The 27,089-nt window shown below is 46.3% G+C and overlaps 1 protein-coding gene across 1 annotated transcript in view; it reads right to left on the reverse strand.

Moving 5' to 3' along the window:
- Nucleotides 1-27,089, reverse strand: part of LOC309380844 (collagen alpha-6(VI) chain-like) — a 71,740-nt gene that overhangs the window by 34,786 nt on the left and 9,865 nt on the right. Inside the window, exons 6-18 of the mRNA XM_081930940.1 lie at nucleotides 25,418-25,975; nucleotides 21,482-22,057; nucleotides 17,994-18,560; nucleotides 16,783-17,126; nucleotides 16,603-16,681; nucleotides 13,548-13,693; nucleotides 11,040-11,132; nucleotides 10,873-10,926; nucleotides 10,232-10,303; nucleotides 10,101-10,127; nucleotides 1,000-1,044; nucleotides 830-883; nucleotides 334-396 (exon numbers count right to left, since the gene is read on the reverse strand). Coding sequence (XP_081787066.1) covers nucleotides 334-396; nucleotides 830-883; nucleotides 1,000-1,044; nucleotides 10,101-10,127; nucleotides 10,232-10,303; nucleotides 10,873-10,926; nucleotides 11,040-11,132; nucleotides 13,548-13,693; nucleotides 16,603-16,681; nucleotides 16,783-17,126; nucleotides 17,994-18,560; nucleotides 21,482-22,057; nucleotides 25,418-25,975 — 2,678 coding nt within the window. The remainder of the gene's footprint in view (nucleotides 1-333; nucleotides 397-829; nucleotides 884-999; nucleotides 1,045-10,100; nucleotides 10,128-10,231; nucleotides 10,304-10,872; nucleotides 10,927-11,039; nucleotides 11,133-13,547; nucleotides 13,694-16,602; nucleotides 16,682-16,782; nucleotides 17,127-17,993; nucleotides 18,561-21,481; nucleotides 22,058-25,417; nucleotides 25,976-27,089) is intronic.

Consider the following 27,089-nt stretch of genomic DNA (forward strand, 5'->3'; position numbering starts at 1 on the left):
ACCCGAGAGTCGTCCACGACTGGACCTAATGGTCAGGGGTCCCTTTACCTTTTATATAACTTGCAGAATGTAAGGAGTTAGGGAGGGAATAGACCCTTAGTTAGAGGGGGGCAACTCCTTGTTTAATTTTGTCAAATCTTCCACACTTCCTCCTCTTGCATATTTAAAAATGACATGGAAAAATAAAGCAGTCCCACGCTTGCAAGAGAGAGAGAGAGAGAGAGAGAGAGAGAGAGAGAGAGAGAGAGAGAGAGAGAGCCAAATGCAGATACAGTATCAGTGCAGTGAGCAGAGTCATTTCCTTCTCTCTTGCCTTTGGAAAACAAAACTTACTGGGTCACCTCGGAAGCCCTTTTCACTGCGATCACCAGGGAGTCCCCTTGGTCCTGGGCTGCCCTTTGAAGAATAACAGTGCATGAGAGCTTTAGAACAAGACGATATAAGCGAGCCATTATTTTGTGTGACTGATGTGTTTGGCATTAAACAGGCTGCTGTTTAGGCTCAAGGAAGACATAAAATTTCTCTGTTAACAGAAGCAAACTTTCCATGTTAAGAAGATTAGAAGCAGCTCCCACGGAGGAGGCCCAAACCCTTATCAGTGCCAGACAAAGGCCATTTCATTCTCCCAAGCACTTAACCCAGACTTTTTTCTTAATGCCGGGCCAGTTGTTGCCGTGTTTTTATTGCTGTTTCTATTTATGGTATTCATTTTATTACTTTTGCTGAATTTTTGTAAAATGTTATACATTTATTTTTACTGTAAAGTCACCCTGGGAAAGTTTCTTTGACAAGTGAGCTACAGGTATCTAAAATGAGCAAATGAAATTACCTGGCAGCCTGGGTCACCCTTTTCTCCTTTAATTCCTGGAGGTCCAGAAGAACCCTGAAGAAGATACATTAAATAGCCTATAAGTATGCAATTAGCTCTTTTGGGGGTGGGATAGGTTTGCTAATTCAAACAGAACACTGAAAAGCAAAACGAAGAAATAAAAATCTTACTGGCTCTCCATTAACGCCGTCAAATCCATTATCTCCCTTGTTTCCCTGCAAGAACACACAAAACAAGGAATTATCTGCCAAATTCATCTCAGTATTAAGCACATGTTTACAGGCACTGTCAGATCTTGCAAATTCTATTTCAAAGACCCCTGCGGAGTGCTTTGCAATGAGTGCCACAAGACCCAACAGTTAATACATTAATTAATGTGCTGTTTAATACAAAACATAACAAAAGATGTACAGCAATTTTTTCCTAAGTATTTCCTCTATTGTTGTTATCTGATTTTTTTTGTTTTGATTTTTTTATTCAAAATTAAAACAAGACATATTATCCAAAAACATATCATTTTTCCTCCATCCCCCCCCCACAAAACCCACCCACCCCCACCTCCCGACTTCCCTCAGTTCCAGTCTTTGGTTTCTCTGAGACTGCTGTTTTCTGCATGTTACAAAGTTGTATAGATCCTCAAACTATTTAGCTGATTATTATCAATAAAAAGTTGTGGATGTTTATTCAACTGATTTTTTTTAAAAAAAATTTTTTAATTGCTTATAGGAACTCCACAGCCAAGCCCACCACTCTGAAAACTTCAGAACCTCAGGAACTGAAGTTCACAATTTTTATTAGTGTTACAGCAACTGGGGCCTCATTTCTGCATTACTGACAGCACAATCCTATGCTTGTCTGCTCAGAAGTAATTCTCATTGAATTGAGCAGGACTTACTCCCTGGTAACCGCATGCAGGATTGCAGCTGTAAAGCAATGTGGCGGCCGTTTTCCTGCAGTTACTCTTCTAACACACCCAAGTAAAAATCTACAACATGCAGCCATGTGCTTAGTGCAGATTGTATACCTGCATTCATTGACTTCATTTATAGCTCAGCTGTTGACTGTCTAACGAAAAGCTATTTCCATAATCTGCTTTTAAAAAATAACTTTAAAAACCCGGAAGCAACAAGAATGAGAAGTTACCCCAAACACCCTTCATTAACCAAATGTCTCCTGGAACAAAAAAGGCTTCTGCTTAGCTTTCCAAATATTAAAATTAAGCTAGGCTGCTCTCACAGAAGAGCACACCCCAAGATAGTGACACAATTCCGTAAGAACATAAGGAGAACTTTGGTGGAGCAGATCAGAGTCTACTGCAGCATCTGGCCTCCCCAAATGGCCACCCTTTTGCCCGCAGGAAGTTCACAAAGAAGAACACGAGGGCAATAGTTCTCTCTAGCTCATAGCGGGTGGCGCTGTGGGTTAAACCACAGAGCCCAGGACTTGCCGATCAGAAGGTCGGCAGTTTGAATCCCAGCAACGAGGTGAGCTCTCGTTGCTCGGTCCCTGCTCCTGCCCACCTAGTAGTTCGAAAGCATGTCAAAGTGCAAGTAGATAAATAGGGACCGCTCCTGCGGGAAGGTAAACGGCGTTTCCATGCGCTGCTCTGGTTTGCCAGAAGCAGCTTAGTCATGCTGGCCACATGACCTGGAAGCTGTACGCCGGCTCCCTTGGCCAATAAAGCGAGATGAGCGCTGCAACCCCAGAGTCATCCGCGACTGGACCTAATGGTCAGGGGTCCCTTTACGTTTACCTAGCTCATACTACTTCCAATCCTGGAGCTGATCCAAATCAGGCTGATTCAGATCGACCCAGGAATCTGCCAAATTAGGTTAAGGGAGCTCCAGATTGCCCTGGCCAAGTTGGGTCCATTCAGAGCCATCCAGGGCTATCAAAAGGGAAGGCAGTCTTGAGGTGAGGGCAGCAGGGGAGAAGGAGATCTGTAAACAACTCCTTTCTCTCTCTCCCCCTTCCCAACCATGAATTTATTTAGTATTTTAATCCAGAAGGGTGGGGCAGCATTGCTTAATTGGTTTCCCAATGCCACACATCACTTCTGGTTACCAACAGGGGAAGGGGCGAGGCAGCAGAGAGCTTGGTGTGATGTGGGCACAGCAGCAGAGCCAATCTGTATGCTTACATGTAAGTTAAATGTAAGTCCTATGGTGGCGCTGTGGTCTAAACCACTGAGCCTCTTGGGCTTGCCGATCAGAAGGTCGGTGGTTTGAATCCCCGCAACGGGTTGGACTCCCGTTGTTCTGTCCCAGCTTTTGCCAACCTAGCAGTTCGAAAGCATACCAGTGCAAGTAGATAAAGAGGTACCACTGCGGCGGGAAGGTAAACAGCGTTTCTGTGTGCTTTGGTTTCCGTCAAAGTGTCCCATTGCACCAGAAGCAGTTTAGTCATGCTGGCCACATGACCCAGAAAGCTGTCTGTGGACAAACGCCGGCTCCCTCTGCCTGAAAGTGAGGTAAGTACTGCAACCCCATAGTCACTGTCACGGCCACCCAGGTCTGGTCCCAGCTCACAAGAGACCTCACTCCGTTGCAGCTTATTTACAGGAAAAGTTTATTGAAGATTCCTGCTTCTCATACAGTTCAGCATTGTGGCCGTACGTCTGCCACGTTAGACCGCTGAAGTCCCCTCTGACTCCTCCCCTCTTCCGCACCAACTTAATAGCCTGGCTCTAGACCACCTCTTCCTCTCCTTTCTTTTCCGCAGGGTCTTCCTGCCCCCCTGGGTTCCCTCTCTCCGTGACTCGCCTGAGGCTGAATCCTCTGCCGCCTCTTCCCCCCTCTTTCTGGCTTTAGGGCCGGGCTCCTCCCCTGAGCTCTCTCCACTTCCGCGCGCCTCTACGTTTGAACTTGGCGCGCGTACGTTGCTGCTGACCTTTCTTTCGACCGCTACACCACCCCCTGCTCTGCTCTCCACCCTTTCCGGCTGAACACCCTGCTCCAACCCCCTCTCTCTGTTCTCTCCTAATCCTGCTCCCTCCGAGAGGCTGACGACTCCACCCCCTTTACTCCGTTCCGGCTGAGACGTCTCTTGCTTCCTCTGTCTTCCACTGGGCTCCTCTCCGCTTCTCCCTTCTCCTCCCCTTTGCTTGATTAAGGTAACCCCCTTTTGAGAATCCTCTGACTCGCTGCTCAGACTCGTGGATTCCCTCAGAATTCCGTCATCTTCTTCCTCATCCTTCTGCCCCTCCTCCCACTCGCTCTCCGTCTCCTCTGTCATCTCCTCCTCTCTCCCAGAAACCCTGACATCCATCCCCCCCTCGAAGCCCCCCCTTCCCCCCTCCCGCTCGCCGGGGACCGGTTGTGGAAACTGCGGCTCTTCGGGGGTAGGCTCAGGATACAGGTCGTCTACGTCAATGTTCTCTGCTGGCAGTTCTGTGTAAGTGTATTCGAAGTCGGGTTCTTCCCCCAAATGCTTCTCAGTCTCTGCTTCCATCGCTACTTCCTCCGGTGCTGCCCGCCAAGGACCTATCAGCCACCTCTTACGCCATTCCTCCTCTGGCTGCTCCTCCCACCAATAAGGGGTTTCCGTGTCCACCCCCGAGCACGATCCCCTGGGCGGGCTTGATTCTGGTGTTCTTTCCTCGGGGGAAGAGAAACCCCTGAACGTGCTATCTGACAATGTGGGTGTGAAAAGCCAGTCATCAAAGTACTCAGCTGGCATGGGTCTATGTGGGAAAAGTGCATGGAACTCTTCTTTCAAAAGGGGTTCGTCTAACTCGTAGCCTGGCACCCAACTATTAGCAGCGGCTGGTGTGCCCTCCCTGGCGAGAAAATATTCAACTCCCTCCTCCCCCCATCTCGAGTCCAGTATCTCTGTGACCTCGTTAAGAGGTTCTGGTCTTGGCGATTCCCCCCTCTCAGGCGCCCTCCTACGTGGCTCTGGGGGTGCTCCTGACTCTTGAAACCTGTGTGGGGTTTTGTAGGGAGTGAGCACCGACCTATGAAAGACCGGGTGCACCCTGGAACCTTCCGGAAGGGCTAGACGAAAAGCCACCGGATTGATCTTAGCCTCAACTTGATATGGCCCTAGCTGCCTGTGTCCTAACTTCTTCTTGGCCAATGACCTGGCCGGCATCGCGTGGGCTGCTAACCACACCCAGTCCCCAACCTGGATGTCCTCTCCCGCCCTCCTGTGCTTATCGGCCTGCACCTTATACGCCTGTTTTGCCAGCTCCAAATGTCTCCGCAGCTCCTCGTGCACCTCTTGCAACTCCGCTGCAAACTGGTCGGCATCTTGAGGCCCCCCCCCTCCTGGTGCCGCAAATCTCGGGAAGGTTCTGGGATGACGGCCATTGTTCGCGAAGAAAGGCGTCACCCCGGTGGAAGCATGTTTCGTGTTGTTGTAGGCGAATTCAGCCATCGGCAGATAGTCCACCCACGCCGCAGGTCGCTGGTTGGCGTAGCACCGCAGGTACTGCTGCATGATCGCGTTGACCCTCTCCGCTTGACCGTTGGTTTGTGGATGCCTCGCCGATGTCAGGTTGATTTTGACGTGCAAGATGCCCAGAAGCTTTCGCCAGAAAGTGGAAACAAACTGGCGCCCCCTGTCGGACAAGACGGACTGCGGAAGTCCATGCACTCTGAAGACGTGATCGATGAAGAGCTTTGCGGTCTGTTCTGCCGTCGCCACCTTGGCACAAGGGATGAAGTGCGCCATCTTGGTGAACAAGTCCACCACCACTAACACCGCCGTCTTACCTCTGGAGCTGGGCAGGTCTGTAACAAAGTCCAACGCTACCCTCTCCCATGGTTGCTGCGGTGTCTCCAGCGGTTCTAGCAATCCCGCCTGCTTCTGGTGCACTGGTTTGGACCTCTGGCAGATATCACACCTGGCGACGTAGTCCGCCACCTCTCCTCTCATCTGGGGCCACCAAAAGTCTCTAGCCACCAACTCCATCGTCTTCTCTTTGCCGAAATGGCCTGCACTAGGGGCGTCATGCAACTGTTGCAGAACCTTGGCTCGAAGATCGTCGGTGGGCACGTAAAGGGCACCCTTACGAGTCAAAAGTCCATCTTGTAATTGAAACTCATCGTTGTGTCGCGACCCTCCGCGTAGCTCCTCCATCTTAGACTGTGCAAACTGATCCCTTTGCAACGCGCGTCGCACCGCGTCCAGGTCGACTGCGATGGTAGCGCACGTCCACGCCTGCGGTGCGAAAATGTGCTTTGCTGCGATTGGAGCTGCTTCCTCCAAGTATTGCGGCTTTCGGGACAGCGCGTCTGCAATAACATTGGAGTCTCCTGGGATGTATTCTATTTTGAAGTCGAAGTCCGCAAAGAACTCCGCCCAGCGCATGTGTCGCTGGGTCTGCAACTTAGCCGTCCGCCAATACTCTAAGTTCTTGTGATCCGTGCGGACCTGCACCGTGTGCTTGGCTCCTATTAAGAAGTGTCGCCACGCTTTGAAAGCTGCATGAATGGCCAACAACTCCCTGTCCCATATGGTATAATTGCGCTCCGTCTTGCTGAGCTTCCGGGAGTAGAACGCACCCGGTCGCCAGTTGCCTTGTGAATCCTCTTGCAAAAGAACGGCCCCAACCGCTCTATCTGACGCATCGGTCTCTACCCGCATGGGTCTGCCGGGATTCACGTGGAGCAGCTGCTCTTCGGAGGCGAAAAGACCTTTAAGCGTCCGGAAGGACCGCTCCGCTTGTTCGGTCCAGACGAACTTCTTCTTCTTGGAACTGAGGGTGTCAGTGATCGCCGCCGTCGCGTTCGCAAAACCTTTAATAAACTTGCGGTAAAAATTGGCAAAGCCGATGAACCTCTGGACCTCTTTCCGATTTCGAGGGCTTTTCCAGTCCAACAGCGCTTGAACCTTAGCCCTGTCCATGGCCAGTCCCTCGTCGGACAACTTGTAGCCAAGGAAATCAACCTCTCAGACATCAAACTGGCACTTTTCCAACTTGGCGTACAGCCTGTGTTCCTTCAGCCTCTGCAGGACCTCCCTCACGTCCTTATCGTGATCCTCCGGCGATTCCGAGAAAATCAGGATATCGTCGAGAAAGCAGACACACTTTTTGTAGAGGAGACCTGCTAGCACGTGGTGCATAAATGCTTGAAAAACGTGGCTGCCATTTTGGAGGCCGAAAGGCATGACTCTGTATTCGTATGTGCCCAGAGGGGTGAACATGGCGGTCTTCCACTCATCTCCTTTCCGGATGCGGATGAGATTGTAAGCTCCACGTAGGTCCAGCTTGGTGAAAATCTTGCCCCTCCTGACGGTCGCTAAAAGGTCGTCAATCTTGGGCATGGGGAAAGCTTTGGGCTTAGTCAAGCTGTTGATGAACCTGTAATCCACTATAAGCCTTTTTTGGGGCGTGTCCTTCTTCTTCACAAAGAAAACAGGGCTGCCTCCCGCTGCTTTAGATTCCTGGATGAAACCGCGCTTGAGGTTATGGTCTATGAACTCCCGAAGCTCTTGCATTTCGTCCTCCGACATGGAGTACAGCTTGGCAGCAGGCAATTGCGCCCCTGGCACTAAATCAATCGCGCAGTCGTAAGGTCTATGAGGCGGCAACTTGTCAGCTTCCTTCTCACAGAAAACCTCCAAGAATTCCTGGTACTTGTGAGGCACTGTTTGCACCATACCCAGATGCAATGGCTGCTCAGCTTCTCCTCCCTGATCGGTCTGAAAGCAATGCTGAGCACAATACGATGAACAAAAGTTGATCTGCCTCTGGTACCACGCAACCGCGGGACTGTGCCTCTCCAGCCAACTCATGCCTAACACGATGGGTGTGTCCGATAAGTGGGTGACATTGAAACTAATAAGCTCTCGATGGTTGCCAATCTGCATCATCATGGGAGGGGTTTGCTGCACCACTTGCCCCCCCAGCAACTTCCTGCCGTCCACCGTGACCACGTTCAGAGGCGTCGACGCAGGCAGGAGCGCCATGTTGTGCTGCTTAACGAACTGCAGTCCCATGAAGTCGGCGTTGCTTCCCGAATCGATCGTTATTGGAACCTCGAGGAGTCTCCCATCAGGCAACTGGAGTGTTGCTGTGAGCAGAACTGCCGGTTTGGGAGGCAAAGGGTCCACGCTCTGCAGTGATGCTGGGGCTTGTCTACAGATCCGCCTGGCTGAGCCCCAGTAGCTCTGCTTCCAGCCAGGCACTGTCGTTTCCCTGAAGCTGCTCCCCTGGTTGCACCTCTGCTGTTACAGTTGCCAGCGCTGCAGTGTGCTTCTGGAGCCTCTGGGGGCACTCTTTCGCCATATGGTGCGCACTGTCACAGATGTAACACTTCCTGGTTCCTCTAGGAGGCTTCGCTTTGGCTGCACCAGGGACAGGGCTCTGGGATGGCTTCTGAGCCCTAGCACCACCAATCTCCATTGGCTCCTCTCTGTCCTTCCCCATTGGCGAGGGGTGCGCACGGCTGAAGTCCCTGTGCACAAAAGGGAGAGTCCTTGCTTGCGCACGCGCTTGGGGCCCGTCCTCCTCATGCCACGGACGCCCCTCATGTCGAATTCCAAGAGCTAAAGCCCGTTGCACCACGTCTTCTAGGGTCTGGGGTCTGTCCCCCCTAGCGATCTCATCCTTGATGGGGGGGCTCAATCCCTCCCAAAAAAGATCTCTGACCGGTTTACTGTCCTTTGGCCAATCTAAGGCGGTGAGCAATGCAAAAAATTTAGAGTGGTATTGGCGCACAGTCGCTTTCCCCTGCCTCAGCCCGTGCATTTGACGGCGCGCAATGTCCACATCCACAGAGGATTGAAAACAAGAATCCATCGCTTTGATGAACGCAGTTGAATCGCGACGGGCCGGTCCATCTTCGCGCCACAAATTGCGTAGCCAAGCCCTGGCCTCCCCATGCAGGTGCGAAACAATGAACCCCACTCTCTCCTCCTCATCTTTAAAATCGTGACGGAGTAAGTGCAGTGCATATACAACGTCCGCTCTGAAATTGGGATAGTCTTGCAAGTTGCCATTAAAATGCGGAACTAGGGCACCCCCCCTCCGTCCAAGCGCAATGCCCTCCGCTCTGGATCCTGGGGCCCCCGCCTTGTCCGCGCGCTCCCACCTTGCCTGCAAATCCTGGCACGTCTTCTCCAAGTCGTCATTCTTCTTCTGCGAAGCAATGACTGCCGATGTGAGAGCGGTAACCTGATTCCGCAATGCAACCAGCTGCTCCTCAGCGCTCATGGCTGCTCCTGTTCGTGAGCTTCGCAAAAAAAAATTTTTTGCTTTGTGAGAGGGGACTTACTGTCACGGCCACCCAGGTCTGGTCCCAGCTCACAAGAGACCTCACTCCGTTGCAGCTTATTTACAGGAAAAGTTTATTGAAGATTCCTGCTTCTCATACAGTTCAGCATTGTGGCCGTACGTCTGCCACGTTAGACCGCTGAAGTCCCCTCTGACTCCTCCCCTCTTCCGCACCAACTTAATAGCCTGGCTCTAGACCACCTCTTCCTCTCCTTTCTTTTCCGCAGGGTCTTCCTGCCCCCCTGGGTTCCCTCTCTCCGTGACTCGCCTGAGGCTGAATCCTCTGCCGCCTCTTCCCCCCTCTTTCTGGCTTTAGGGCCGGGCTCCTCCCCTGAGCTCTCTCCACTTCCGCGCGCCTCTACGTTTGAACTTGGCGCGCGTACGTTGCTGCTGACCTTTCTTTCGACCGCTACACCACCCCCTGCTCTGCTCTCCACCCTTTCCGGCTGAACACCCTGCTCCAACCCCCTCTCTCTGTTCTCTCCTAATCCTGCTCCCTCCGAGAGGCTGACGACTCCACCCCCTTTACTCCGTTCCGGCTGAGACGTCTCTTGCTTCCTCTGTCTTCCACTGGGCTCCTCTCCGCTTCTCCCTTCTCCTCCCCTTTGCTTGATTAAGGTAACCCCCTTTTGAGAATCCTCTGACTCGCTGCTCAGACTCGTGGATTCCCTCAGAATTCCGTCATCTTCTTCCTCATCCTTCTGCCCCTCCTCCCACTCGCTCTCCGTCTCCTCTGTCATCTCCTCCTCTCTCCCAGAAACCCTGACAGTCACCATGACTTAATCATCATGGGGTCCTTTACCTTTGCCTTTACCTATTGAATTCAGTATTGCTTACTTCCAGGTGAGTGGAGTTAGGGGCTGCAGCCTTACTTATGAGTAGCGTGGTTCATTTTTTAAGTTTCATGCCGTGGTTTTGTTAGATGGAGTCAACAGCGATAGAAGGCCATATTTGATCGTACCAAATCTGTCATACCACCATTTGCAAGCGATGCTCATTTAAGACACCATCACACATTCATACTTATTCAGGAAAAACACTTTTCTGTACCTTTCGGCCCAATATTCCTCTCTGCCCCTGCAAAGGATCAGAAGAGCTTGTGTCAATTTGAGGACCCAAGAAGATCGGAAGGAACATTTCGCTATGCGTTAGAAAGGAATGAAATTATAGCTGGTGCTTGCCTTGGGTCCTCGGTTACCACGGCAACCCTTGTCGCCCCTTTCTCCATCTGGCCCTGGCATCCCTCGTGGGCCCTGGCAACAAAAATAAGCACGACCATTAAGAGAGGGAAGTTGTGACAGCAGGGATTGGTATCCCTTTCAGTTAGGGGACAAGAGAAAAGTGAAACTGCTATGATGCCGTGCACACTCAGTTGAATCTTTTTTTGGGGGGGCAGCAGGCATCACCCTCCGTTCATGCCATCCTTGAAATTCCAATAATAATAATAATAATAATAATAATAATAATAATAATAATAATTTATTATTTATACCCCGCCCATCTGGCTGGGTTTCCCCAGCCACTCTGGGCGGCTTCCAACAAAACACTAAAAATACAATAACCTATCAAATATTAAAAGCTTCCCTAAACAGGGCTGCCTTCAGATGTCTTCTAAAAGTCTGGTAGTTATTTTTCTCTTTGACATCTAAGTTTCAGAAGAGTCTTGCCATGGGGCTTGGAGAGGCCTCGTGTTTCAGCAAGGCAAACCCAGAGCACCTTTTACTCAGAGATAGAGTTGCGTGCCCTTTGGATTCTGGCCAATATTTGGAAATATTCTACTCTCCCACCCCACCCAAAAAATGTATGTAACTTAATAGCTTACAGCTTCCCCTTCTTCTCCCAAGTGTCCTGGACTTCCTCTAAAACCTTGAAGGCCCTAAAATGGAGATCAAGGAGACTTATTAACACCAAATATCATTTTCAGAGCACATGAAACTATCAGAGGCTTTTGAGGACAGCGCCTCTCCGGTTAAAATCCAAATTCCTTGCCTTCATCCCGTGTCTTCCTGGGTCTCCTGCTTCTCCCTCTTCACCGACACATTTGCAAAACACACAGCAACATGTTCGCTCGGCAATATTGGCCTGAGAAAGAGCAGAATGGTAGATGAAATTGATGGACTATGCAGAATTAGATAAATAAGCAGGAAAGGTTTGAAACCTGCGGGACCAGAGATTCTTAGAAGACTGGAGTAAATATGTGAACTATTTGGAAAGTAATTGTAATGAACAGATTACGCTAGTAGGTCTGCAAGCAGTTCTGTAAGGAGGACTATTTGAAATATTGCAAGAAAGACTATGAGGAGAGTTATGAGTTAATGATAATTAAGAGTAATAGAGAAATTAAGAAATGCAGAATAAGTGATAAAGAATGAAAAATCATCAGAGGAGTTGACGGAAGTCTAAAATATTGTATAAGAGAAGAAGTTATGTTACATGATTGTTGGAAATGGTATGTTAGAAAAACCAATAAAAATGTATATTAAAAAGAGAAAGAACAGAATGAACTTTTAGAATTCTGAAGTGCAATCTGTCACACTTTGGGAACAAATTTGTATGGGATTGCTACACCAATATGACACAATGACAGGACTCGCCTACAGTTTTTAATCATGCACGGTTATCAACTGTCATCACATTGCTGCTGTTTTAGCCCCAACCCAATGAAAGTTAGTCATACTATTTGCTGAAGGTATTGCCTTCCCCCATATGCACCTATTCAGTTGCTTTGATGTGCAGAAGTTCCATTTTTGCAAGTGCCGCATTAATGTCCATTGTGCAATTGCAAGGATTTTCTTCCTTTACTTAGCCAGGCAGAATATGGGCTTTGGAAATCCCTACCTATGTTTTAGATGCCTGTTGAAAACATATTTGCATCAGCAAGCCTATTCAGAAATACAATTCTAGTTGTATTACATCAGCTTCTAAACCTTTATTTATTTTATATCTGTTTTTAATTATGATGAGTTTGTGTATGTCAGTTTTATATGCATTTGTTTTTAACGATGCTGGTTTTATGTGTTATACATTTTAATTGAACGGTGGGTTTTAGTTGTGTGTTTTCTCTCCAGTCTTATTTGTGCCTGCAAAGCATTTTGATCGAGAACTTCTATACATTTTCTAGATAAATTAAACAAATAAATATTGGAATGAATTTCACAAGTTTGGCTGCTTTTCAAGAGTCTGTTTCTAGAGACCACACAGCATCATCAAACAATTGCACTGAAGCATTTCTTGTGTTGTCCTCTGGATTTTTTCCATGATTTGCAGTGATTTAAGAGGGGCGCTGGGACAGGGGTGGCGATGTGGGTTAAACCACAGAGCCTAGGACTTGCCGATCAGAAGGTTGGTGGTTCGAATCCCCGCGATGGGGTGAGCTCCCGTTGCTCGGTCCCTGCTCCTGCCAACCTAGCAGTTCAAAAGCACGTCCAAGTGCAAGTAGATAAATAGGTACCGCTCTGGCGGGAAGGTAAACGGCGTTTCCGTGTGCTGCTCTGGTTCTCCAGAAGCGGCTTAGTCATGCTGGCCACATGACCCGGAAGCTGTACGCCTGCTCCGTCGGCCAATAAAGCGAGATGAGCGCTGCAACCCCAGAGTCGGTCACAACTGGACCTAATGGTCAGGGGTCCCTTTACCTTTAAGGCGGGGCGCCACTATATATTTGCTATAGCAACACCAGCCTGGCCATTAGGCACCTGCAAAACACTTTTCAGGCTTTTAAAGGGAACAGCTCCCTTAATCAAAAACTTCCTGTCTGCAAGTTTAGCCTAATTTATTGCTTCCCTGTTCAGCATAGCTGGTGGATTACTTCTGAACTGCCCCTTGTATAGTTCAGTTTTTCAGGGGCAGAGGGGTGTTAAGGTACTGCTTTACAGTGGTACCTCGGGTTACATACGCTTCAGGTTACATACGCTTCAGGTTACAGACTCCGCAAACCCAGAAATAGTGCTTCAGGTTAAGAACTTTGCTTCAGGATAAGAACAGAAATCGTGCTCTGGCGGCATGGCAGCAGTGGGAGGCCCCATTAGCTAAGGTGGTGCTTCAGATTAAGAACAGTTTCAGGTTAAGTACAGACCTCCGGAAAGAATTAAGTACTTAACCCGAAGTACCACTGTATTTCAATGTTATCACCTATTTTAATGTAATAGGAAAACTCAAGCTTTCAGGTAACAATGGAAATTATTTTTTTCCAGAATGGAACTTATTTCTAAGCAGACATTATAGAAGGGTAGAGGCGGAGGGTAGCATTGCTGGATAATATAACACTATATTCTGTCCTTTGTATAACCTTCATTTTGAAGCGATGGAAAAGCAATGTTTCAGCAGCATTACAGAGCTCTAGTGCAGAAGCAACCTTAGTAGTAGCTGATTTAGGTCTCATGCACTTCAAAAAAAGCCCGGCCTGCCTTCCCCCTGCTTCAGCCTTGAAGGTTTCAGAAAGAGCCATCAAACAAAGTAGAATTTAACATCTGTAAGCTGGTTCTTTGGTGATTTACTTACCACGTACTTGGACAGATGACTGGCAATATTTCTCATGCCAATATTCAGTTGTGTCCTGTATCCAAAGCCTTTCCCAAACTCAATATATTGAAGATCGTTTATTTTTTCAGCCCCTTCCAGAATGACAGTTATCAGTGCATCCAATCCTGTTTGAAATGTCAATTGTGATTTGTGAGAGTATAACATGGAGTTTTAGAAATCAAAACACCGTCTTTCGGCATGCCCAACAACTTTGACCCGACACCCCCCTCAAAAATAAATAAATATGGTAGGTGTTATGTATTGAAGTTCTCACCCTGGCCACCAGGGGTACTGTGTATATAGTTTTCACTCAGGTCCACGTAAGTTAATTTAGGCGGGAAACCCTTGGTTGTTGTTGTTACAGTGTTGACAGCCGACTGCCTATAAAAGCAGGCTGGCTGAGCTGTTTGCTGTTCAGTTGAGTTCCAGCTTACTTATAAAGAACTACCGTATTTTTTGCTCTATAAGACTCACTTTTTCCGTCCTAAAAAGTAAGGGGAAATGTGTGAGCGTCTTATGGAGCGAATGCAGGCTGCACAGCTATCCCAGAAGCCAGAACAGAAAGAGGGATTGCTGCTTTCACTGTGTAGCGATTCCTCTTGCTGTTCTGGCTTCTGAGATGCAGAATAATTGTTTATTGTTTTCCTCCTCCAAAAACTAGGTGCGTCTTGTGGTCTGGTGTGTCTTATAGAGCGAAAAATACAGTACTTGGAGAAATCTCTGTGTCATCTGCTTTGTCCGCCCACTACTTAATGGCAACCCTATGTTAGTTCAGCATCTTCTTCTCACAGTGGCCAGCCAGAAGCATGTGGGAAGCCAAAAAGCAGAATTTGAGTGTGACGACACTCCACGCACTTGTGATTCCAGTGACTGACAGTCAGTGGAATACCATACCCTTCAATATGACTCTAACAAAATGGGATGTGTGCCATGGAAGCCAGCTGATTTGTGCAAGAGCTCTGCACTAAAAAGTGCACAGCTTTTGGGGCCGCCAGAGTCAGCCTGAAGCGCCACCAGCTCATCAGTAGAAACAGCGCCAAGAAGAAGGAAGATCAAACTCAGCAAAGAGGACTCGTTTGCAACATTAGATACAGGCCTTTCCCTTGCAGAAGGTGAAGCACCATTATTACATCTGCTGAACAACCAAAGCTAATTCACTCCCCCCTCTTATTTTTGTCTTTGTATCAGAAAGGCACCCGACCAATTTGGTTGCCAGTAAATATTGCCACAGACATTTCTGAGATCGTGGTCTTTGCAACGAGTGGCTCCTGTCCAGGTTTGTTAATTGTGAGGATCCAATGCCCTTTTCAAATGTGTTTTTATTGGGGGTGGGGGGTTATCGGTGTTATGTATTGAAGTTCTCACCCTGGCCACCAGGGGGAATTGTGTATATAGTATAATTTAGGCGGGAAATCCTGGGTTGTTGTTGTTACAATCTTAACAGCCGGCTGCCTATAAAAGCATGCCGGCTGAGCTGTTTGCTGTTCAGTTCAGTTCCAGCTTACTTATAAAGAACTACCTGGAGAAATCTCTGTGTCGTCTGCTATGTCCACCCACTACTTAATAATCGGGTTTTGTTTTTATTTTGATTACGTATTTTGTGGTTTTATATTTTGATTTTATTCTGTGAACCGTCCTGAAACCTCTGGGTATAGGGCGGTATATAAATTCCATAAATAATGATGATGATGATGATTCCAGGATCAAATTCCAGGATGGCTTCTGTAATTCCGTGAATGTCCCGGGCAAACAGGGACACTTGGAACACATCGTTTCAATTCTATTGCAATAATGAACAACAAAGGAGAGGAGAAGAAAAGATGTACCGCTCTGCTGTTCTAAGCAGTTTCCCCTGCTTATTTCTCCTATCAGCAAAAAACAACAACAACAAAAAAACTAGTAGAAACTTGCTTCAGGCGGTGGAATGCATCCAACTGGGGAGAGGAAATAGTTTTGGCCAGTCCTTCCCCATGCTCTTCTTCTCTTGTACACAGACTTTAAATGTGAGTGGGGTGGTAGACACTCAAATGGGTTCTTCACCATATCTAGCTCGAACCTCAGATGGAGCATTATGGCCATGGAACAGAAACATGTGGCATAAGATATTTCTAAGGGTCAGCAATGTCTAGGCAACACCATGACCATGTACATACACAATAGACAATCTTTATAGAATTCCTTCAAACCATAAGAAGTACAGAATGAAATCTTTAGTCTCAAAGTTTCTGAAATTCTTTAAATTAAGCAGAGACTACATTATTACACGAGCACTCTTCTGCAGCATTTAATATTTTCATTTACATACATTCATTAGATATAAAATGGGTTTATGAAGCAATTCTATATCCTCCCACCACACTGACGAAGAATTCTACGAAACAGTAGTCTATATCCGGAATCACTGTTCAGTGTTGGACATCATATTTGCTGAATACACAAAGCTTCACAGCTTGTCTTTCATCGTACAAAGTCTGGTACCTCGTTTCATTTCAAGACTTCCAGAGACTTTGAGACTAAAGATTTCATTTTGTACTTGTTATGGTCTGAAGGTATTCCATAAAGATTGTCTATTCGGTATGTACATGGTAATTGTGTTGCCTAGACATTGCTGAAGTTCTCTTTGCAACACAGGGGTTTGTTTGGCTACTCATATTTCTAAGGGACCAGGGCCTGATCTGAGGTCACAGGATGCAACCGCCTTACTGAATCTGCAGAGGTTTGGGTCTAGTCAGTGTCTGGATGGGGGGACCATCTGACGCCTTGAGTTCCATGATTAAAGGAAGGTGGGTAGAAATTTAATAAATCAGTAATCACAATAATAAACGAGACTTCAGCCTTTTCGCAGAGTTTTGAGGAACACTTGTCAATTGTCGCATCCTACAGAAATTCCACGCCTCTTTCAAAATTGTCACTCACATTTGCTCTCCTGAATTCTCTGTTTCCTGACTCTTGAATGCCGAGAAATTTCTTACTTCCTTTCACCGCCAAGCCTTTATATGTCGATCGTATTGATTCCATCAAACTCATCACATACCTTTTTTCTTGAGCTCTTCTGATTTCTGTTCCAGGATTTCCACGTCGTCGTCCAGGCCATCCGAAAATACAAGGAGCACCTAGAGGAAAGTAAAAACAACAACAATGGTTTGTAAATGTATTAACATTATACAATATATTGTCGGGTTTGAGTAGGTCAGGATGAAGCTGGAGAGCTTACCTTTCTTCGATCGGCAGATTTGATCTGGAATGTTTCCCAAAGTGAATCCAAAAAGTCTACATTAAGGTGGGATGCATTCTTGACAGTGGTGCCCACAAGACTGTTCAAGAGTTTTTCACTATCAATTTGGAACTTTGATGTCACCTGCGGTTCTGTGTTTTTCACCTTCAGTGCCACACTGGTTTGCGACTGTGACCCTGCATTGCAGCTCACGCCTGTTAAGGATGTGAGGGCATTTATAATTTTTGGAAGGTAAGTTTCCAGCTGCGACTGTCCGTGGAATATATGGTCACCTTGACTTTGTGAGGAGACATCTATTCCCACAACAACATCCACGAAGCATGCTGTTTTATGAAGAGGAGAAAAGACCACTAAATTACTAAACACAATGGATAGTTACTTGGAAGGGAGAAAATGAAAGTGAAAGACAGAAGGTGAGAGAGATATGGATTGAGGCTAATAATCACTGGGAACCCCACAATTGTAAAAGGAGATCTAGGAGACAATCAATATCAAAAGAACTAAAAAAATGAGACCAACTGAATGAACGAACGAATGAATCCTTCGTTGCTCTGTTCCATGACAAATATTTCATCTAGCTTTGCAAGTGGTTCTTGACAGTTATCTAGATGAGTTGATAAGCAGTGGGTCAAAGTTGCATTCTGGTATGGGGAGACATATAACATTGAGCAGGGGGAGGGGAGTTTTATTCAATGCCCCCCACAATAAGACATTTGTGGATCACACATTGATTAACACAGTGGTACCTCGGTTTTCGAACGTAATCCGTTCCGGATTACGTGGTACCTCAGCGGAGGCCATTCAACTTCCGAGGCACATTTGAAAATTCAAGTGTTTACTTCTGGGTTTTTGGCGTTCAAAAACTGAAACGTTCAACTTCCAAGATGCTCAAAAGCTAAGGTACCATTGTATCTAACTTTTAGCATTTAGAATCAGGTACATGGACACCAGTGGTTAGATCAGGCACCCTCAAACTCAGCCCTCTGGCTGTTTGGGGACTACAATTCCCACCATCCCTGACCACTGGTCCTGTTAGCTAAGGATGATGGGAGTTGTAGTCCCAAAACAGTGGGAGGGCCAAGTTTGGGGGTGCCTGGATTAGATTGAGGGATGGACCACCATATATCCCACTTTCCCCGAGGCCCCAAGATTAGGGGATTTACTTGAATTCTTGAAGTGGGGATACTTACTTGCTTTATTTTCTTCCTCACAAATATCATCAACTAGTCTTTTTTTAATTACCTTCAGTTCGCTGAAATTATCAACTGTGTATTTCCTATCTGAGGAGCCAGCTATCTGACTAAGCTGCAAATGGTCGATTTTCCCTACTCCTATGGCATATATGTCAACACCTCTCTTTCTCAGATCTTCGGATGCTTTCACAACTTTGTCATGTGACCGGCCATCTGTGATCACCAGCAAAATCTGTTGGATGTTTTCGTTTACTCTGCTGCCACCTTCTGGTGTAAAGTAGTGCTTCACCCTCCTGAGAGCGGCACCGATGTAGGTCTGGAGTCCTTCCATCTGTCGGATGCGTCCGATTTTTGTTTCAAGTTCTGATTTGACTGGGAAAATATCCAGGCTGAATTCTTCCCTATACCTGTCACTGTACTGAGCGATACCAACTTGCACGTTGTGGCCGGTGTCAAAGGGATGAACCACGTCTTGCAAAAAACTCTTCATCTTGTTGAAGTCGCTGTCGCTTATGCTGTTAGAGCCGTCAATCAGGAATACAAGATCTGCCGGAATTCCACATTCTGCAAGGGAGAAGTGGGAGCGGAGAACAAAATAGGTTATTGTCAGGGAACTGCCATCAGCTCAGAGGGAAGAGGTGGAAGGGCAGTTGTGTTACAGGGAGCCTCTGAAGATCTTGTGAAGCAATTCTTCCTCTGGCGAAGAGGGAAGCCCCACCTCCAGTGGGGAGGGGGTGCAAGGATCAGAAGATGCTAGGGAGAGCCTCAACACCGAGGCTGAGCAAAGCGGAGGGGAGGCGAGTCCCCCTTTGCCAGTGCCCATTCTGCACAGTAGTCTTTGGCGCAGAGAGAGGAGGAGAAGGTTGGGGGTCACACAGCTGTTATGCTGGGGAAGGTATAAGGACCGCCCACTCCCAGATTCTGCTAGCGACTGAGCAGACATGGACTTGCGACGCTCTGCACTGTAAATAGTTTGTACAGATAATAAAACCTGGAAAAGACAAGTTGGAGTCTTGCCTGTTTGCTCCCGAGCAACCACACCAGCACCTGACAGTTATATTCGTAGACCAGGGCATCTCAAAATAAGAGAGAACACGAAGGGGAAACAGGTTTAGGAGAATAATGTAATAACACACACACACACTTTGACATTCCTGGCTGTGTGTTAGCTCATATTCCTATAGGTATTTTGCTACATCACCTTAATTGTGAAGGATGCTTTCAGTCCCTAAGGAAGTACACTCACAAGGAGATATGAATTTCCCCCTCAGGGGTTTCTGGCTCACACTTTCTGCATTGGCTATGATTAGAGGAACAAAATAACGCAATTGTCTAGATGGAACCTTAGACTCCACTGTCAGATGACATACAAGTGTTTCAACTAACTCAACTAACCCCTGTAATCCTGCAAAATGGCTGCATCCCCGTGAATGTAAGGAAGCATATTGTGTGCAATGTCCAATTAAGTTCTAGACTTGATCCATTGAAACCAACGGACTTATCTTAAATGCACTGATTTCAATGGGCCTATTCGGCATGAGACTAATATTGGAGAGCACCCTTTATCTTTGGGTATACAGTGGTACCTTGGTTGTCGGACTTAATCCATTCCGGGGGTCTGTTCGACTCCTGGAACCGTTTGAAAACCAAGGTGCAGCTTCCAGTTGGCTGCAGGAGCTTCCTGCAGTCAGTCGGAAGCCACAGAAATCACGTCAGACGTTCAGCTTCTGAAAAAGTTCGCAAATCAGAATGCACACTTCCGGGTTGGCAGCATTCAGGAGCCAATTTGTTTGGGAGCCAAGCTGTTCGACAACCAAGGTACCACAGCACAACTAAATGGAAAATACAAGCAGCACAATACAGAGCAGCGTTGAAGAAGGAGGAGGAGAAGAAGAAGAAGAAGAAGAAGAAGAAGAAGAAGAAGAAGAAGAAGAAGAAGAAGGGGAGGAGTTTGGATTTGATATCCCGCTTTATCACTACCCAAATAAGTCACAAAGCGGCTAATATTCTCCTTTCCCTTCCTCCCCCACAACAAACACTCTGTGAGGTGAGTGGGGCTGAGAGACTTCAGAGAAGTGTGACTGGCCCAAGGTCACCCAGCAGCTGCATGTGGAGGAGCGGAGACGCGAACCCGGTTCCCCAGATTACGAGTCTACCCCTCTTAACCACTACACCACACTGGCTCTCAGTTTCAGCGAGTAATATTATGCAATTCTAAATAGGTGCAACCCTCGTTGTACAAAGGAAGACTCACCTTTGAGTAAACATGACTAGGATTGCACTGAGAATTGGAATATTTCAATTTAGCTGATTCTGTGCGCCATCTTCACTGGTTTGTGGATTAGCCCTTGAAACTAAAAAGTGACGTATTTTTATGTGGGTTTTTGGGGGAGGGAATCTTCTTTATCACTTTGATCTAAAGGAAGACGCTTTGGCCAATGTGTTGGAGCGGTTAGAGTGTTGGGCTGGGGCCCTGAGAGAAAAAAGTTAAAGATTCAGTCATGAAGCTCAGTGGATTGCCTTGGGTTGCTCTCTGTCTCTCCTCACAAGTTGTTGTGAGGATAGAATGGAAAGCAAGAGAACCATATACAGTGGTGCCTCGCAAGACGAAATTAATCCGTTCCGCGATTCTCTTCGTCTAGCGGTTTTTTCGTCTTGCGAAGCAAGCCCATTGACAGCTTAGCGGATTAGCGCTATTAGCGGTTTAGCGGCTTTTAGCGATCAGCTGTTAAGCGGCTTATCAGCGGATCAGCTGTTAAGCGGCTTAGCGGCTTAGGAAAAGGGGGGGAGTGAAAAAAAGCGGAAAAAACCCACGGGAACTCGCAAGATTTTTTCGTCTTGCGAAGCAACCCCATGGGGAAAGTCGTTTTGCGAAGCGCCTCCAAAACGGAAAACCCTTTCGTCTAGCGGGTTTTCCGTCTTGCGAGGCATTTGTCTTGCGGGGCACCACTGTACGCCACCTTGAGCTCAATGAAGGAAAGGTGAGAAATAACAATGATAATGATGATGTTCTTCATATGAAGAACAGAGAATCTGACAAACGGATTATTAAAAACGCGTGAGGCAAACAGTGGAAGTCTTTTAAAAAACAACAACACTTTTTAAGGTAGATAAGGACAAGATGAAATTATACAACTGAATATAAATATAGATGGGAAACGGCTATGTATAGTGAATACTTCTCTACTTTAATAAAAAATGTTCACCTTTTCTTTTACTTCTTAATTTTTTCCTTGTTCTTTTTTTTCTTTTTTCCTGATATCTTTCATTTCACTCCTTTATTGTGAATAGCCTTTTATAGAGGTATAAATAACTGTAAATATGAAAAGAGACAAAGTATTCTCTAATTTTTCCCCTTGGTTATATGTATTTTCTTTTTCTTTTGTATTTTCTTTTGTTGTAAATATGTATGTTTTCTAATTTGTACTTAATAAAAAAAAATTAAAAACTAAAACAATGATGTTGATGATGATACAGCTACCTACCTGGTTTTGAAACACTGCATATATTGTCAGACAATTTGGGATACAGGTGTTTCAGTCCTTCAAACGAATTGACGTAGAAGTATTTGTCTTCTGATCCTGCCATGGTCAAGAGCTCCCCAGGCTTGGCTCTTTCTATCCCGATGGCATAGATGACAATGCCATGTGCCCTGAGTTTCCTGGACACTTCATCAAGTTCTGCTGCATCATGGGAGTCCCCGTCGGTTATCACTATAAGAACCTGGGGGACACTGCGGCGCTTGCGGCTCCCATGCTCCTCTGAGAAAAGGCCTTCTGAATACCTCAGAGCCTTGGCTGTGTAGGTCGTTGTCCCAATAGGCTTATCATTCTGGATAGCCTTAATGATTTCCGATTTCGTGCTGTAGGTGTTGAGAAAGAAAAAGGTTTGTGGCTCGGCAGAATATTTGACAGCTCCAAACTGAACTCGGTCCTGGCTGACATCCGATTTCTTCACCAAAGCAATCATGAAGTCTTTCATAATGTCGTATTCTCTGGGATCGATGCTTCCAGAACCATCAATGACGAAAACAATATCTAGGCGCTCGATTCTCCTGCACTCTGAAAGAATAACAGTGAGAATTGGTCACTAATGTGTGCCTCAGACAAATCTTCATAGCAGTTTCCCTTTGTTGCAGGTAGGGGTGGAGAAATTTGTCACTTTCAATTCTCGTGGTTTCTCATGTTTACAAAGTTAGACTCCACATTTCTGCAACAATTTGTGAATTTTAGTTGCTACAATCACCCGGAAAATTCATCAACATTTTTGCACGAATTTCTCATAAGAAACACATTTTATATGCAGCTTTGAGTAATATACATGTTTTCACAAGCAACGTATCCCCTGCTATGATGCACTTTGTATGTTATCTTCAGTAATATATGGATTTGTATGCATACTTTACATGTGCATTTTTGGACACATTCTTGGCTGCAGGATTGCAAAATTCAGAGAAGTGGCACTTTTGAGGGATTGCTGCATTTCAGCTCTCCTTTTGCTTCAGGAAGTGCAAATTAGGTAAGGTTGCATTCAAATGTGAAGTGAATTTCTCCTCCATCCTTAACTGCAAACAAGACTTGCTAGTTTAGTTGCAAGCTATTCCAAGATCTTCATCAAACACGCTATTTAAGGTCATGCAATTTAAAGCTACAAATATACACAGTTGTATGTCAAAGCCTTATGCCAGGACTGCTGGGAGGCAGATGGACATACCTGTTTTGGATGATAAATTCTGAGTACCCTTAAAGAATATCAGTGTGTCCACTGATTCTTTTATTATGATATCTAATTTCTTAATCAACTAGAGTCACCAGAATGCTTGCAATGAAGGGCATCCCTAGCCTAGGGCATGATGGGATATGGTAGGTTGGAGAGGATGTTAGAATTCCTGCTCCATGATGGCTGAGCTCCTGACAGAGGAGACACACTGAGATTAGGGGGAATTCAGTCACTAGGGCACAAGGCAACCTTAGATGGTTCGAAGCTGAAGTTGAATGCAGAGGACTTTTTACGCTGCCTCTAATCCTCTCCGAAAGTGGTCCTCAAAGCTTTTAGAAAACTTGAACTAATTTATTATCTTACAGAACCAACAGGCTTCCTCTTATCATCTGAATTCACAGGATTGTTCCCATTAAAAAAAGGGGGGAATAAACACTGGAAATAACAGTCCCTGATAAGTATGGGACTTGTTTGCTTACCTAACCTTGAACATTGAGCAGATATGAGCACAAATCTTTCCCATATTATGATCTTGGCCACAGGAATAATTTATAGGGACTCTCTTCTGAACCAACATTTTGACATGAGCCAACACCTTTATTAAGGCTTGAAATATAAGGTTTTGTCTCGGCTAAACCTGTTCCCTAATAGGGCTATTAACACCATTCGAATTCTTACATTATGTCTACATTTATCATCTGGGCCTTATCAAAGTGGCTCGATGTTCTAACATGTTCCTTATTCTTCCTTACATGTGGTTGTGTTTATGTCTCTCAAAGGAGACTTTATAAAATAAGCCCTCTCTTCCGCACCATGTGTTTTAGTTTAACAAGACAGCTTTATCTGCAGCAGTAAAGGGTTGGATCCAAAGAACCGGGAGAGGAAATTAAATAGCTGCAAGTGCTGTTCCATGAACACTTGCAGTGCTATAACTGACAGCTGGGATAGCTCAGTCGGTAGAGCATGAGACTCTTAATCTCAGGGTAAAGCCCCACATTGGGCAAATGATTCCTGAATTGCAGGAGGTTGGACTAGATGACCCTCACGGTCCCTTCAAACTCTACGTTGCTATGATTCTATGGTTTATGAATAGGTAAAGTAAAGGTAAAGGGACCGACTCTGGGGTTGCGCGCTCATCTCACTCTATAGGCCGAGGGAGCCAGCGTTTGTCCACAGACAGCTTCCGGGTCACGTGGCCAGCATGACTAAGCCGCTTCTGGCGAACCAGAGCAGCGCACGGAAACACCGTTTACCTTCCCGCTGGAGTGGTACCTATTTATCTACTTGCACTTTGACATGCTTTCGAACTGTTAGGTTGGCAGGAGCAGGGACCGAGCAATGGGAGCTCACTCCGTTGAGGGGATTCGAACCGCCGACCTTCAGATTGGCAAGTCCTAGGCTCTGTGGTTTAACCCACAACGCCACCCGCGTCCCTATGAATAGGTAGGTTGGGTTTGATAGCAATTCTCATCCTTCCACCTGTGCCAAGGGTCCTGAGAAAGCAAAGATGCACCACGAAACCGCATGGTGATCTCCTTTTCACCTGTACTGTCAGTAACATCAGTACAAAGCCATAGGGCGAAAAATAGAGAAGGAATAAGAGGACAAGGGGAAATATTCTGAAGGGACTTTCCTTCAGTGTGATAGATGACAAAATGAGCAGAGTTACTACAGCTCAGTGCTACAGTGACTTCCCTCCTTCCAACTCAAGAGGCCAGAAAAACCTTCAAAACTCTTTCTGCGCTGTGTGATTCTGGAAAGGTGCCATCTGAAACCATGCCAATATACATACAGATTGGTGTATTCATTGAAAGCTGCTGTACACTCTGTTGTCTAAAATGTATAAAGTATTATTGGAATGAGAGACAAAGTAAAATCCTCAATGATACACTGGGCAATAGATATCGGTCATAATATAGACAAGGAAGCACGGGAACGATTGTGGAATATGGATATGAAATTTACAGCATGTTATGGCCTTAGATAAAATTATATGAAAACGCTGTATCATTGGTATCTAACACTGAGTATACTGGCAAAAATGTATAAATCTAAATCAAACAAGTGTTGGAAATGTAAAGAGAAAGAAGGTTCTTTTTATCATATGTGGTGGTCTTGTAGTAAGGTTAAAGCTTGCTGGGAAATGATATGCAATGAATTGAAAAGGATGTATTTAAAATCACTTTTTAAAAAAATCTCCAGCTTTTCTTTGGGGAATTATAGGGACAGAACTACCTAAATTGTATGGAAATTTATTTATGTATGCTACTGCAGTGGAATAGAAGTGGAAAGAAGCAGAAGTCGCAGTAAAGGAAGAATGGATACAAAAACTTGCGGAATATGCAGAAATGGCGAAACTTACCAGAAGAATAGGAAATCAAGCGAACAAACCATTTTATAAAAGAATGGAAATGGTTTATTGAATATTTACAAGCCAACTGGAAACAGATAAAAACAGTGGCAGGATTATTGTAATAACCTGCAATTTCATAAGAGTATATATTTAAAGTAGATAATAAAACGAGCAAATTCAATGAATTCAGATATGCAGAATATTTTAAAAAAATAATAATTAAGGAACCGCAGAAAGAGGGGGAAGGAAATCAAACTCTGAAATGTTAAATTGATTGTAAAACTAATGAAATGCATAAACTTGAAAAAGTAGAAAAACTTTTTAAATAAGAAAGCTGCTGCACACTCACCGTCGTACGGACTGCATATTCCAAAGAGGATCTCACGTTCTAAGTGCTTCAGAACGTCGAAGTCCTCCACATAAAACACCATTTCAGGCTTTCCACTTATCTCCACCAGCTGAGTTTTATTTGCACTGAACACCCCCAAGGAGTAGATGACAACACTTTGCTCTCTTAAAGCTTCTGCAGGTCCTCTCACCTCATCCTGCGCTTCCCCATTGGTGATCAGAATCAGAATTTTCTTGACATGGGGCCGTGCCCCTTTGGTGGGCTTAAAATAATCGGACACGAATCGTAATGCTTCCCCTGTGAGTGTGTTCTGTCCCATAGGAGACATTCTCCCAATAGCACCAACGATGTCTCTCTTCGATGAGTACTGGTTGAGACGGAATTCTTCTTGGCTTCTGCCACTGAACTGCACAGCACCAATGTGCACTCTGTCGGGACCAATGTCAGATTTGTTCACTAGGTCCATCATGAAGTCCTTCATTTTCACAAAGTTCTCAGGGCCTAGACTGCTGGAGCTATCCACCAGAAACAGAACGTCAGCTTTCTTCTCTTTGCAGGCTGTTAGCAGAAAAACATGAACACATATGGATGAGAGATGGCCACAACAAAGATAGCTGTGATGGCCTGGGATTTGGACTCGGATGCTGAACCTCAGGGATCCCAGCCTGCACAGGATTCCCTGCCTCCAGAACCAGCTGAGCCGGGGCTGGGGCATGAGCCTGAAGGGTCCTCACCTGTGCTGGATCCTCAAGTGCAGGCACCAGCTGAGTCTGCTCTGGCTCCTGAGCAGACCCATTGCCTGCAAGTGCTCCACTCTCAACCCTGTCAGAGGAAACTGAGGTTGCCTCTGGGTCCGGTAACCCTCCAGCCTCTCCTGAGCAGCAGAGGCTCAGGGCAGAGAGGCAGAGGGAACTAAGTTCCTGCAGGAGGAGTGCTCACCTGCAGGCCAGGAGAGGCGAGTCACCAGAGGATCGGGGCCGCCCTATGCCTCGGGGCAGATAAAAGCCAGCCAGCCCCAGTTCCATGTTGTGGGAGCAACATTGCTGGTTGCTAGTTCCTGCCTGAACCCTGTCCTGCTTTCCTGCCTGAGCTCCTGACCTGCCCTGGCTCTCTGCTCGCATGCCTGTTCCCGACTTCACCCGACTCCCTGCCCTGCACCCAGCTTCAGCTACTACGGACTGCCTCCACATTGCACCTCTGACCATGGACCGGACTTGGGCCTCGCCTCTCGGGTAACCCACGGGACCAGCAGAATAGCATTACAAAACTGACGCCAAAAGGAAACACAGCCATGTGCAGAGCTGAGTGCACTGCTGAAAAGCACTAATACATCACCATCGCCCCTGCTCAACCATGAAGCCCACTGTGCAAGATTGAGCCAGTCTCTCTCTCTCTCAGCCTACCCCACAGGGTTGAAATTCTACTCAATAATGATCCAGAGCAGAACTCCCTCGTATAGCTGGCAGTGTGAAAACTTAAACATGTTGCAGGAATCCCAAAAAATAGACCAGAGGCAATTATAAAGCAGAAACAGGATATTAACCTCTCTTTGGTTCACCTGAAAATCTATCCATATAGCATCCTGTCAATGTCTTATGGGACTGTTTTGGATCTTTTCCTTGAAGCATTTCCCCCTAGCAATTTATTGTATGTCTGCAAATCTCTCTTTTTT

This window comes from Podarcis melisellensis (assembly GCF_964234715.1).
Source record: "Podarcis melisellensis genome assembly, chromosome: 12".
Classification (NCBI taxonomy): Eukaryota; Metazoa; Chordata; class Lepidosauria; order Squamata; family Lacertidae; genus Podarcis; species Podarcis melisellensis.